At 48.2% G+C, this 14,100-nt stretch overlaps 1 protein-coding gene across 2 annotated transcripts; it reads right to left on the reverse strand.

The window, feature by feature from the left end:
- Nucleotides 1–95: 95 nt before the first annotated feature.
- PNOC (prepronociceptin) lies at nucleotides 96–13,482 on the reverse strand. 2 transcript variants are annotated; one of them, XM_004707625.2, is made up of 3 exons: nucleotides 13,339–13,482; nucleotides 4,481–4,874; nucleotides 96–518 (listed from the first exon to the last, which is right to left on the reverse strand). In XM_004707625.2, exons 1-3 carry the CDS (start codon nucleotides 13,462–13,464, stop codon nucleotides 433–435), a joined length of 606 nt encoding a protein of 201 aa, XP_004707682.2. In that variant the 5' UTR covers nucleotides 13,465–13,482; the 3' UTR covers nucleotides 96–432. The 2 variants fall into 2 exon arrangements, with proteins under 2 accessions (XP_004707682.2, XP_045142883.1); XM_045286948.1 differs by having other exon boundaries at nucleotides 4,422–4,874.
- Between the last annotated feature and the right edge of the window lie 618 nt (nucleotides 13,483–14,100).

Raw genomic sequence — 14,100 nt, forward strand, 5'->3', positions numbered from 1 at the left:
GCCTTGCTTTCCAGGGCAGGTTGTGTGTGTGTGTGTGTGTGTGTGTGTGTGTGTAATCTGCTTTTCAGTCATCTCATTCAAACAGCAAAGCAATGAACCATTTGCTCAGAAGTTTAATGGAGAAATATTTGTTGAAAACATTCAGTCAGAAAGAACAACTCTCTTACAAACAAGTTATGGCAGTGACAAGTCAACCCCCGGCTTGTATTTGATTGGTCTGATTCCTTTAACCTGCCCCTAGGAGAGGGAAGAGGCAGGGCAGAAGGAAGCTGGGGCCATTTAAATGTTAGCTGGAGGAATTACAAAAATACACTCTGATGTAGCAACGGGTGTGGTGGAACATGCCATGGGGAAGACGGTGGGTACAGCCAGATGGGGGGCTTCTCCCCGGGAGCGGAGACCTGGAGGCAGAGCCGCAGTGCCTGCGGATGATCAGTGCCTTAGGGAGGAAGGGCTCTTGATTCCCTGCCGGCAGGTCTGGGGCTGGAGACATGCTGTTTTGGGGATCGCCCGGACACCTGGAGAGACAGAAAAGATTCAAGTGGCAAACGCAGCAGTTTTTCTGGCTCATCAATCCTATCTACCTGTCAGTCCCATTCGACGGAAAGGATCAGATCAACCATTAGTCCTGAACGTGGCAAGAGGTGTCCTTAACTCTGCACATCTGCCTCCCCGATCAGTGTCTACTGTCAGCACTCATGGACGGAAGGGAGGTCTGTGGGCGGAGGCTTGGAAGGCGGAGTGAGAGAGAGGAACACTCCTCTTATCCCTGGGGTAGCTGAAATCGCACGTGTCGCCATTTGTTTCTTTAGGTTAAATAGTGTCCTTGTGTATAGGGTCGCTGTGAGCTGGAATCGATAGCAGAGGGTTTGGTTTTTAAAGCCTGACGCCACTCATGCCCCATCATGAATGAATCTACTATCCCTTGTCTAGAATGCGCCTTGGCCGTAGCAGAGCGTACCAGAGAAAAACGTTAGCTGTGTTCGCTGGGCTATGCTAAGGCATTCGACTCTGTGGACCTTAACAAACTATGGATCGCCTTGAGATGAATGGGGATCCCAGAGCACCACCTTGTTCTCCTGCAGAACCCCTACATGGGTCGGGGCAGTTGTACTAACACAACAAGGGCACACTGCATGGCTTAAAATCAGGAGAAATGAGTGTCAGGGTTGCGTCATCTCACTGCTTATTCAGTCTGTATCCTGAACAAACCATCGGAGAAGCTGGATTCTATGAAGAAAAGTGTGGCTTCGAGTTAACCATCTGCACAACTTTGCTGAAAGTGAAGAGAACTTGAAGCATTTGCTGACGGAGAGCAAGGATTGATGCCTTCAGGATGGATTGCAATTTGATGCAAAGAGAACTGAAAATCCTCACAACTGGACCCGTAGGTGACATAATGATAAGCGGAGAAAAGATTGAATTGTCAAGGATTTTGTCTTGCTTGAATCCATAATCAATGCTCCTGGGAGCAGTAGTCAAGAGACCAAAGGACACACTGCATTGGGTAAATCTGCTGCATAAGACTTCCGTAACGTGTTGAAAGGTAAGGATGTTGCTTTGAGGATTAAGGTGTTCCTCACCCCATCCATGGTAATTTCAATTGCCTCCTATGCATGCCAAAGTTGGGTATGGAATAAGGAAGCATCGATGTATTTGAATTGTGGTCCTGGTGAAGAACTATAGCTGTACTATAGTTCTTGGAAGTACTATAGACTGCCAAAGGAACAAACAAATCTATCTTAGAATAAGTACAGCCAGAGTGGTCCTTAGAGGCAAGAATGGAGAGACTTCACTGTACATACTTTGGACATGGTCAGGGGAGGCCAGTCCCTGGAGAAGGCTGTCATGCTTGGTAAAGTTGAGGGTTGGTGAAAAAGAGGGAGGCCCTCGACGAGATGGACTGACACCGTGGCTGCAACAGTGGACTCAAACATAACAGTTGTGAAGATGGCACGGGAGCAGGCAGTGTTGTGTTCTGTTGTGCACAGGGTGACTGTGAGTCAGAATCAATTTGCTAGCACCCAACAACAATGGGAGGACCAAGCCAGGGGCAATGGGAGAGAGGAGAGCAGAGCTTGGGGTAGGGAAAGGGAAGGAAGGCAGTACCAAGGTCAGCTGTGCCCATTTGACCTTTTTGATTAAGGCTGGTCTGCACCCTACCCCATTCCTTCTAGGACAGCACTACATCTTCTGGACAGCGTTCTTTATGCCCTTCCAGGAGCCTGTGTCCCCATTCCTTCCCAATCTTATAGGTTGGGAAGAATGGTAGAAAGGTGGGTTGTTCTTGGTATCTTGGAAGCAAAGCACAGCATCAGAAGCCTGCAGGAGCACCACCACCCCCACCCCATTCTGGAGGCATGATCATTATTAGGCAAGTCAAGGACTGCATATGAAGACGAGGTTTAAGTTACCTGCTTTAGACTCATAAATACATCGTCTCCACATTGGAACTCAGCAACTGTGAATGCATAGGAAAGCGAGAGAGGGAGATGGTTGTGGAGGAGGAAGAACAATCAATAATACTCAAATGAGCTGGTTAATGGTTCCATTAAGCACTACATCTTAAGCAAAGGAGCCAACAGAAGCCAGTTTCCAGCTTTGTTTCAGCCTGTCTCAGTTGGAAGCAGAATAGAACATTAGAAAAACCAATTGCTGAAATAAAGGCGCAAATGGCTTTTTGAAATAAATTGATTCCTGCTAGCATGACTGATCTTCAGCTGTTTTGGGGTTAAGAAAACAGCGATGGTTCCGAATTAGACGTGAGCTTCCATGTCCCTTAAGAGCCACCTTCAGGAAGAACATCTTTTAAGATTTTAAAGCATTCAATACACGTAACTTCTGAAAGATGTACTGTTAGGTACTGTGCAGATATGCGCATGAAAGAAATAGAATGCTTGTTAAGGATCTCAGACTGACTTCAAAAACAGAATGAGGTTAACTCAAGGCCTTTGGAGATTAGTCATTCTGCTAAAATAAACATAGCAGCCTTCTCACCACCTAATTCGTATGTCCATATTTGGCAGTGGGCTGGCAGCAAACCCGCTTGACTACTGCAAAGAGCAACCTTCAAAGAGCTCTGCCCCCATGCTGAGCCAAAGATTAACACAGGTATTATACAGCCACAGGGCGGTTACGAATGGCTACTTTGATTGATGGGATGTAAAAAATCAAATAGCTCCAGTGGAGTGTTTTGTACCACTCAGAGTCAGGGAAGAGCCCCACTTGGATAATATTTTAGGGGGACCTTCATAGGGTCGCTCTGAGTCAGGATTGATTCGATAGAGGTGAGTTTTGTTGGTTTTTATTTTTTGATGGATTCATTCTCTGCATTAGGTCAAGTTCTCAAATGTTTTGGGCTCTGTAGAGGACCCCATCCCCGTGCATATTTGTATAAACTAGGGCTCATGTATATGATGATTTCAGAAAATTGCACTGTGTGAGTTTGCAGCGTCACCGGAAGTGGTGTGTTTGTTGGTTGACTAGGGCAACCTGTGTGGTGTGTACATCTAGGAGCATGCCTGGGGGGTGGGGGTGGGGACCAGACTGGAGAGTAAAGAAGAAACAAGACAGGATTGGAACTGGGGGAAGAAGTGAAAAATGAAGAAGGATTGGCCAGGGAGGTGGGGGGGCTTGCACGGCACACTGAGTTCCTAGTCTAAAAGATACTAGGTCAGTCGGGACAAATCCTTGAAGTGATGCTGCCATCAGTGGTGAAGAAGCAGCCCGGCTCTGGCAAGGTGGTAGGATGGGCAAGTGGCTCGTGGAGGAAGGAGAAGCAGAAAGTATAACTGCTGGTCCTCACACGCACTGAGTGGCTGGTGGAGGCGGGGGAAGTTTAATAGTTCCCATAGAACCCAGTCACCTAAGACACAGGAGGGAGGGGCGAGGATCGGGAGATGCTCTCTTTGAAGATGAAATGTGACAACCTCCTAAGCAGTCGTCAGACTCTGTGAATGACTAAGAGTAGGTCCGGCTATTGGTTCTTTCAGAGATGAAGTCTCCGAGGTAAGGTGAGCTGAATGGTTGCCATGGAAACTGGATAGGCAAATTGGTCCACTTAACTGTCCCCATAGTAACTAAGCTCCTGGATAGAGAAGAATTAGTTATCTTAACACACTACTATTGTCCCCATGGTAACCAAGCTTTAAATGGGAGCTCAGCCTCCAGGAGCAATCCTTGAAAAAAATATCTCCGTTCCTTAGAGCAAAGGAAGGACCGATGAGTTCCCATTTTAGGAGGGAAAGTGATGACTACCTCCCTGACCGCAGAGCAGCTAACTCCTTGAGGTTGTGTGATGTGAGTCTGAGGTTGTGTGTGTCTGGGGTGGGCGGGAAACGCTGCCATGACTGGGAAGAAGGGTAAGATGGCTGGGCATACAAGGTCTCTTCTTGCCCCCAGCTCATTTGTGCCCAACTCACTCATGGGTTGAAGTGGACGGTGCAGCTGGGAGGGGCTCCCCTTCCCGGCTACACATTACCATTCTGGTGCAGGGTGCGCCGGCGCTGGCTGGACTGCAGGCTCAGGACGAGGTACTGCCTCATAAACTCACTAAACCGCTTCTGGTTGGCCAACTTCCGGGCAGACTTCCGGGCCCCGGTGAAACCACCAAACCTCTTCTGCAGCTGCTTCTGCTCCATCTCTCCGGCCTCCTCTGGGGCAGGCTGCGTGCTTTCCTGTTCTTGCATCAGGCTCCTGACTCGGGGCATGCGCTTGAGGTTCTGCATCTCAGACGCTCTCGGCTGGTAAAGAGTCGTAGCCTCATCCTCTGGGTCAGTAGGGCTGAGCTGCCAGGACCTCCTGGCCAGGACCTTGGTGCATGGCGTCAGGAGAGGGCTTGGGAAGACCTTCTCTTCACACTCAAGGATACACACCTGCCGATGGCAAGGAGGATGGGAGGGGGGTAGGGTGGGGAGACACAGGAACCTCTGTTAGTCAGAGCAATGGAGGAGACAGTCATCATTGGTCTTTATCTACAGCCCCATGCAAGGAGCCCTGGTGGCGTAGTGGTTATGCGTTGGGCTGCTAATTGCAAGGTCAGCAGTTGAAACCACCAGCTGATCTGCAGATGGAAACATGAGGCTTTTTATTCCTGTGAAGAGTTACAGTCCCGGAAACCCACAGGGGCAAGTCTACTCTGTCCTTAAAAAGTCGGAATCAACTGGATGGCAGTGAGTGTATTTGCATATACATATGCAAATGTTCCCCAAATAGCTATTTACTGAGTATTGAGCAATAGTTTTGGGAGCCCTGGTGGCATAGTGGTTATGAATTGGACTGCTAACCCCAGTGTCAGCAGTTCGAAACCACCAGCTCTGTTTCACGGGAGAAAGAATCTGGGACTTTCTATCCCGTGGAGAGTTACCGTATCAGAAACTCCGAGCTAGGGGCAGTTCCACCCTGCCCTAAAGTCAACGTCGACGTGGTGGAGTGAGTGCAGTGGTTCCCCACATAGATAGTTAAGTTTTATAGACTTGAGAGAATCTCAGAGTTGGAAACAAAACCAGCCAGTCAAATACTGCAATTTGCAAGCGAAGAAACTGGGACCCAGAGAAAGTTTGTTAATTTACCCAAGGTGCGACAGCTGGTTGGAACAAGTTAAGTGCACCCCAAACTGCATCCTGTGACGTCGTTGGGTGAGTCTTTGAAGCCAGACGCATGCATAGAGTCACTCATGAAGAATCTTACTTTGTTCTCGTCAGGCTTGTGGGAGATTGGGTTGGGTTAAGAAAGTGGGGGTGTGAGAATGTGTAGTCCAATCTGCTTGTTTAAGGTCACCATGTAAAATTCAATCCTGGTGTTATTCATGTTTCATTACACCCCCCCCACACACACATTTACTCATCGCTCTCTGTACCACTTACGGAAAATAAGAGGAAGCCACTTTGGGATGTAGGTAGGTTGGGCATTTAGGGCTGAGCCTACAACCCAGCTTTTAGTGGGGGCAGAGATTCTACCAGTGTAAGCCAGGCGGACCCACAAGACTTCTGGGGACTCTTGCCACCTCTCTGCCTCCTTATCGCCAGTGTATAGTCCACACCACCAGTCTGACCATGATGCTTTCCCCACCCCTCCTGCGTTCCTGCCTTCGGTTGGGTTTTCTGGAAGTCTCTGCTTCCCATTTTTCTTCCAATTAGCTTTTTTGGCTTCATTCCTGATTCACAGCCCTATTTTCTGGTCTTGGCCCGTGGAAACACCATTTCAGCCTAACCTTGTCAACACTGGTCAGTGGGGAGCTGCAGAACCCTTCATCCACACCTTGGAGCGCTAACCTGGCTTTGCAGCCACCAAGATCTACTGCTTTTGTGTGTGTCCCAAGTCCCCCATCCGGGGAGCCCAAAGCGCTCACACAGCTGTGCAGGGTGTACAGATGTCTCCAAGGGCAAGCTTTCAAACCTGATCCCTAAGCCCCAAGTGCAATGAGTTAGGCAGCAGATGTCACACAGACATTATAGGTTGTTCCGCTTCATGAAATAAAGAAAAAGAAACCCTCCTTAAATTCTATTTCTTCTGCAAGTCTTTGCCCCTGACTCCCAACCTAGGAACCCCGATAGCTGCCCACAAGCTTCTCCTGAATGTGGTCTGTACGCGGTGCCGCCAGTGTCCGCATATTGCAGCTACGACCTCTCGGCTCGTGGGCATCTGGACGCCGTCCTCGTCCACTCTAACTAACCGTGCCTTCTTGACGACGTCTCAGTCGCCAGATCCTGCCGTCCTGCTTACGCCTCATTCTCCTGACCCTGTGGCATTTGGCAATGTGGACCACACATCCCCTTCTGAAGCCTTTCCGCGTGGTATTGCACTCAGGACTCCAGTTCTGAAGGTGTCTCCAGACTTCTCTCCTTCCATTTACGCATGGTCCCTCGGTGAGTTTGTTCATTTCAGTGATTTCAGTTGTCACTTCTATCAAGTTACCCCTTCCAGCATCTGGTATTTCACAGCTGTTTTTCTGATGTCCTGAACCTGCCCAGTCACTGCTCTAATCCCTGCCTAACATCTTCACCAACAACGCCTGTCTTCTCTTTGAGAGCAACCGGGTGGTGGAGTGGTTTCACATCGGGCTGTTAACCGCAAGATAAACAGTTCAAAACCACCAGCTGCTCTGTGAGATAAAAAACGATGCTTTCTACTCCCAAGAGTTAGTCTTAGAAACTTAACAGGGGCAGTTCTATGAGTTGGTATTGATTGGATGGCAGTGAGTTTGGATTTTTGTTTGGGCCTCCCGGGAAGAGGCCACCAAATGTTTATCCAGTATCCACCTCCCCGCTTCTTACTAGCAGAACATCCATTTCATTCTTCATAGCCAGTGGAGGCCAACAACATAGAAATGGCAGCGATCAGGTGGGGCTTCCAGGAACGTTGAGGCTGACTCAGCTGGGAAGAATACCTTTGGCCCCTTCTTTCTTCCACATCCTCTAGCTTCCTGCACAAGCCGTGGCTGTTTAAGCCGTGGCTGTTTCCGCCGTGGCCATCCTGAAACCACGAGGGGAGACTGAGGATGAGGATCCGCACACGAGGAAGGAGCTGTGTCCTGCTGGAGCAGAAAGAGCAGAGCCTGGGACGTAGATGATAGCCCTGGACTGTCCACCTCTGCCTCCTTTACGAGGAATCCATTGGTGGTGGCGTAGTGGGTTACACGTTCGGCTGCCGACCACAAGATCAGCAGTTTGAAGCCATGAGCTGCTCCTCGGGAGAACAATGAGGCTCTCTACTCCTGTAAAGGGTTACAGGCTTGGAAACCCTGAGGGGCAGTTCCACCCTGTCCTCCAGGATCACTGTGAGTCAGCATTGACTCAGTGGGAGTAAGTTTTTTTTTTTTTTTGAGTTTTAATCCTTGTCTTATTTAAGCCACAACTACTTTAGGTCTTGGTTACTAGAATACAATTCCATTCTGGTAAACTTTTCCCACCTCCAAGTCTGTCCTTTGGCTTGGCATCTCTCTTTAAATGGCATCTTATTCCCTAGCTCGCTCAGGTTTGAAAACCCAGGGCTGCTTTCAATTTCTCCTTTCTCACTCTCCCCATACAATTAACCTACAGGTCTACGGTCCCTCCTAAGTTGCTTACATAATCTATCTGTCTTTGACCCTTGCTTCTCCAACCGAGTTGTATTATTGTTGTTATTATTCCTGGTACAGTATTCTTCCTGAAGAAAAACTCCGATCACTTCCATAGCTTACCCACATTGTCCTACACTGTCATTGGCCAGTCCACAAGCCCTAGTTTCTGAGCAGAATGCTCAAGACCCTCCACTATCTGGTCCCAGTCCGACTTGCCAGTTTGATTCCTGATTCCTCCTCTCACACCATCCTGCAGGCATATGGGCCTGCCCCTAGTGCCTCCCCTCGGCCACCGCAGCTCTCCCCTCGGCCATGCTTGTTGACACTCTGTTGGAGTGACCTCCTTCCACTCAACTTTGGGGCCCAGAGCCAATACCGCTAAACATCTGTGGCACCTTCCTTAATCTCCTTGTGAAGAATTGCATGTTAAACAAACATCCCAGCTAATTCTTTGGTGTGACTCAGGTTTGAGAATTTGGCTTTGGAACTTGTTCGTGCCACATGGTGGTCAGAGAGAATACTCCCTGAGAGACAGACAGCTGGGTTTTTACTTAGCCTGCTCCCAAAAGGCTTTGAAGAAAGCCAGGTAGAGTCCTATTTGGGTTAATACTTTACAGCAGCTATGACTTTACCTCAATTGGGGGTAATACTTTTTAGTACATATTTTGTTTAGTTTTTAAAAGTGGTGAAAATCCATACACCAAAGAAAATACCCATTTAACAATTTAGTTTTTAAAAGTGGTGAAAATCCGTACACCAAAGAAAATACCCATTTAACAATTTCTACCATGTCCGTTCAGTGGTATTGATTACAGGCTTCCCAAGATGTCATGTAGAGAGACATTCTACCACCATGAACAAACTCACTGACCTCTAAGCAAAAACTCCCTTAAACGGGGGCAATGTTTGGCCTCCAGGGGACATTCGTCAATGTCTGGAGTCATTTTTGGTTGTCAAAACGGGGGCCGGGGGGGTGGGGTGGGTAGAGGTGTGATACTGGCTTCTAGTAGATCGAGGCCAGGGACACTGTTAAGCACCCTAAAATGCACAAGACAGCTCCCACCACAGAGACTTACGTAGCGCAATATGCTGACAGTGGCATGTTTGGGAAACCCTGCTCTATGGAGTCCTTGGGAAACCAGGACAGTGGGGAGCCTGGCAGGATGAGATTTACACCACCGAGTCGATGCCAACTCATAGCAACCCTATAGGACAGGGTAGAATGGTCCCTGGGGGTTTCCAAGACCATAACTCTTTACGGGAGTACAGCTCTGTCTGCCCTGCGGAGCACCTGGTGGTTTTCAACTGCTGATCTTGCAGTTAGCAGTCCAATTCATAACCACTCTGCTGCCAGAGCTCCTTGGAAAAGTGCATAGAAACAGAAACATTTGAAGCTGGAATGGGCCTCTGAGCACACTTAGTCCAATCTTCAAAAGATCAAACTGGAAAAACTCAAACTCACTGGCTTTGGGCCAATTCTAACTCATAGAAACCCTGTAGGGCAGGGTAGAACTGGCCCGGTGGGTTTCTGAGTCTGGGAATACTAAACTTCATCTTTCTCCCTTGGAGAAGCCCACACTGATGGCACTGCAATAGTAAGCCAGCGTATGGATGACATCTGGATAATCCCAGCTTGCAGCCAAATTGATCTGAAAGTTGGGCTTGTGGGGAAATGGAAATATTTACTGGGGTAAAATATTACTGGTGATTTTGAATGACTGGCCTTGCTATTAGCAGCCCAATGCTATGCCACCAGGGATCATAGGACAGGAAGCTGTAAATCAGGGATGGGAACGTTTTTTTCTGCCAAGGGTCATTGTATCTTTATAACACCATTCAAAGGTCATGCCGGTCAAATGTTTATTTAACTCACCCTGAATTCGATGGCTGGGACTGCTTCTCTTTGGTGAGCCATGTGATTGTTAGTTGGTATTGATGATTTCTCTGACTTTATAAGGCCAAGGGCCACTCATTCCCCACCCCTGCTAAATGTTCACGGTATTGCTGTGCTCATCGCTGCCTTTTACAGAACCAGGTGGGAGAGTTGTTAAACCTAGAGGCCATTAGATCTCATGTGAGCCCCTGGGTTTCTAAGCCCAGATGGATGGTAAGTAGATTTTGTGTCAATCATAGGCAATGTAGTGCCACCTTCCAACCAGATGCATAACCCATGCGCAGGCTTGACACACTGTTAGCGGAATCGGGTATTATCAAAAATCATCTCAAGTTTAGGAGAAGTCTTTGGATGAATATACAGAAGCCAAATTCAGAGTAACATTTGTTAAGACCAGATGGCAAATGCACTTATTGCCTAACCCTCTGGTTGGCGGGACCAGCCAGCCTTTTCCCAGAGATGGTTAATGGCCTGTTACATGAGCTGGACACATTTGCACAGCCCACACTTATGACACTGCTATAGTAAGCCAGAGTATGGATGACATCTGGATAATCTCAGCTTGCTGCCAAATTGATCTGAAAGTTGGGCTTGTGGGAAAATGGAAATATTTACTGGAGTAAATTAGTAGGACAGTAAGTGCGTGACTGGCACATGACTCAACTGGGAGGAAAAGAAGAAGCGAATGGAGATGTTCACTGTGGTAGTTACATAATTTCGTGTCAACTTGATAGATCAGCGTGGGGGTGGAGTCTCGCCTGTCAACAGCCTGATGATGCCTCCTTGTGGGCATGGCCTTCTCATGAGGATTCTGGGAACTTCCTCTCTCTCTCTCTCTCTCTGCTTTCTCTTCCTGTTGAGGAGCCACACAGAGACTTGTGCCAGCGCTGAGATGCTTCCACCACCACTGGATCCACAAGACTTTCTACCCACTGGCCTGTGATCTTCCTGCGTTAGGCATCATTGCATGTGCTGCATGAGTCTGAAGAGGAATTTATAGGCTAGGATTGGATATATGGGCTAATATTGGATTTGATCTGGACTGGGCTAGGATGTTTTCCCAATATACAATTGCCCTTTGATATAAATATCTGTCTTATACATATAGGAGTATCTGTAGATTTGTTTCTCTAGTCAACCCAGACTAGCACAGTCACATTTCCATTACTGAAGAGTCAAACCACTTATGACCAGGAGACTTTTGGATGCAATCGATTCCAGGAGGTTCTGCTAGAATCTTTGAGGGAATCAGATGAATGGGAGGCCAGCAGATGAGTAGGACAGAGGAAAAATATAGTGTCCTCCCTGTAAGTCAGGCACTCGATGGCTAACCAAAAGGTCAACAGTTTGGGCCCACCAGCCACTTCGCAGGAGAAAGAGGTAGCAGTTTGCTTCTGTAAAGACTCAAACCAAACCCACTTCCATGGCATTGATGCCAATGCACAGTGACTGTATATCAGAGTGGAACTGCCCCCTTGGCTCTTGGCTTAACTCTACTGAGCACATAGTAAGCCTCAAACCCACAAACCACTTTTGGCTGAGTTGATTCCAACTCGTGTTGATGCCATCTTTGTAGAGTAGAACTGTACCCCACAGGGTGTGCATGGCTGTAACTTTTCCCAAGTAGATTTCCTGGCCTTTCTTCCAAGGTGCGTCTGATTGGGGATGAGCCACTGGCCTTTCAGAGAATAGTTGAATGTTTAATTGTTCACTCCATCCAGGGACGCACATAGTAGGTGTTTATAGCACACAATGATGAATAGGTTATTAGGGATACTTTACATGATTTTATTGAGCTCTGGTGGCCAAGTGGTCGTGCACTGGGCTGCTAACGGAAAGATCCACCGTTTGAAACCACCACCCGCTCAGATGAGGTTTTCTATTCCTGCAAAGAGTTATAACCTGGGACCCCCCAAGGGCAGTTCTCCCCAGTCCTGTAGGGTTGCTTTGAGTCAGAATCAATCCTAATACAGGACTGCCTGCCTTTGGACTTGTGGAGCTCATTGTTTGACCCACACCTGCAGAAAGTCAGAATGGCTTCAGGGTGTAGATGCCCTGGTGGCGTAGTGGTTACATGTTTGCCTGCTAACCTCAAGACCAGCTGCTCAAAACCGCTATCTGCTCTGCCAGTTAAAGACAGGACTTTCTACTCCCAGGAAGTGTTACAGTCTCGGAAATCCACAGGAGCAGTTTGTACCCTGCCCTCTGTGGTTGCTAGGAGTCAGAACAGACTCAATGTCAGTGAGTTTGGTTTTTTGGTTCAAGATTTTATTGCTGAGAAAGTAGGAAGAGTTTGGGAGCTGGGAGCAAGGCCACGGTGCCTTTGTGCAACAAGAATACTTTGGTTTCTATATTTGTGCATTTGCCTTAGGAATAGCAGTTACTTTTGTTATTTTTTAAAGGTTAAGGGGTTTGAAACATGGCACCTTTTGAAACAAATTTATTGGTCTACAAAGCCAAAAGAATTGAGTTATATTAGACTTAATAGAATGATTATGTACAGACTGACATTAAAATAGATGGCAAAGCAGTTGATTTAATGAATAAAAAATCCAACAACAGATTTGCACCCCAAATTTAAAATATGAGAGAACATGTAAATACCTGGATGTTCATTTTCTATTTATACTAGAAAAAACAAAGCAACACTCCTAACAATACTAACAACAATGTGAACAGCAGGGGGCTGATTAAATAAAATGAGCAGGGTTCATGGGCATAAAACCTTTCAAATGCTACTTATTTAATAACACGCACAAGGATCCTGCATATCAAGTAAAAACAGTCAGGTTCTTTCTCTGCCTGGTGTCAGGGATGATAGCCCAGCAAGCAAGGTGAGCTGGGTTTTCTCATGCCACATTAATAAGCCTGCGTTTACTTTGCTTACTAGGGAACCCTGGTGGCACAGTGATCATGAGTTGGGCTCTGCTGCAAAAGGTCAGCAGTTTGAAACCAACAGCTGCTCTGAGGGAGAAAGGTGGGCTTTCTACTCTAGGAAACAGTTACAGTCTTGGAAACTCACAAGCTCTGTCCTGCCCGTGGGGTCCCTATGAGTCAGTATGGCAGTGCACTTTACCTTGATGATTGGGTGATCTGACAAGGCTGCTGGAATTAAAAGTGAAGTGCAATTTAAAAAAAACCACAAACTTCTCCGAATCTGTTGGATTCTCTACAGTGAGAATGCCCTTGCCATGGTCAGAACAAAATGACGCTATGGGCATGTGTGTGTTCGCACGCCGTCGAGGGGAAAGATCACATGGCTTATGCGCTGGAGATGGTGGGGGCAGGGGGATGTGTGTCCAGCTAGGATGTGTTTTCCCCGTGGGACACTGGGCTCTGGAGGAAGGGGGGTGATGAACAGTCCCAGGGCCGGGCTCTCACTCACCTCGAGGTCGAAGCTGTCCAGGGCCGGGCCGAGCCTCTCCCTGCAGGTCAGGCAGTCCCTCTGGCAGCTGCTGAGCACGCTGGGGAAGAGGCTGAGCAGCAGGAGGTCCCAGAGCAGGATGTTCATGGCGCAGGAGTGGGAAACAAGAGGCTAAAACACAAAAGAGGATGGAGGCGATTAGTGGAGCCTGCCCATGAAGGGTGCCTGGGAATGGAGACCCCAACACAGAGAGAGAGAGTCTTCTGAGGGCAGGACGAGGCATATGGGGTTTGAGATTCACCTCCTGGCAGGGAGTGGATTGTCCAGGGCACAGGTGGTCGCGTCCTGTCCGCCAGGCCCAGAGACATAGCTAGGACATGGCAGGAGTGGCCCATGCCCTGGGGGCCACGGGAGGGTGGGTATTGGTGCATCAGTTTCTGTTGCCAGCGGTGAGAGGACATCACCATTTAAAACGAAGAGCCACCGACTCAATTTTCCATAGAGAGGCCCCATGTTCATGGGTGGGCTAGGGTCTAGGGAGCCACTGTGATGTCGAGACAGAGCTTGCCTGGGTGCCCAAGGCATTGCTTTGTCACGGAGCCCTACTGGTGCAATGACAAGTGCTGCCTGCTAACTGAAGGTTGGCAGTTCAAACCCAGTCAATGTCCCTGTAAAGATGACAGTACAGAGAACCCTGGGGGGCAGCTCTGCTCTGACACCTGGGGCCGATATGAGTCCGTTGGCATTGACCGGACAGCAGCGAGCACCAGAAGCATTGGTTCA

This window comes from Echinops telfairi, unplaced genomic scaffold, assembly GCF_000313985.2.
Source record: "Echinops telfairi isolate 266 unplaced genomic scaffold, ASM31398v2 ScPeMD7_9;HRSCAF=40, whole genome shotgun sequence".
In the NCBI taxonomy this organism is placed as follows: Eukaryota; Metazoa; Chordata; class Mammalia; order Afrosoricida; family Tenrecidae; genus Echinops; species Echinops telfairi.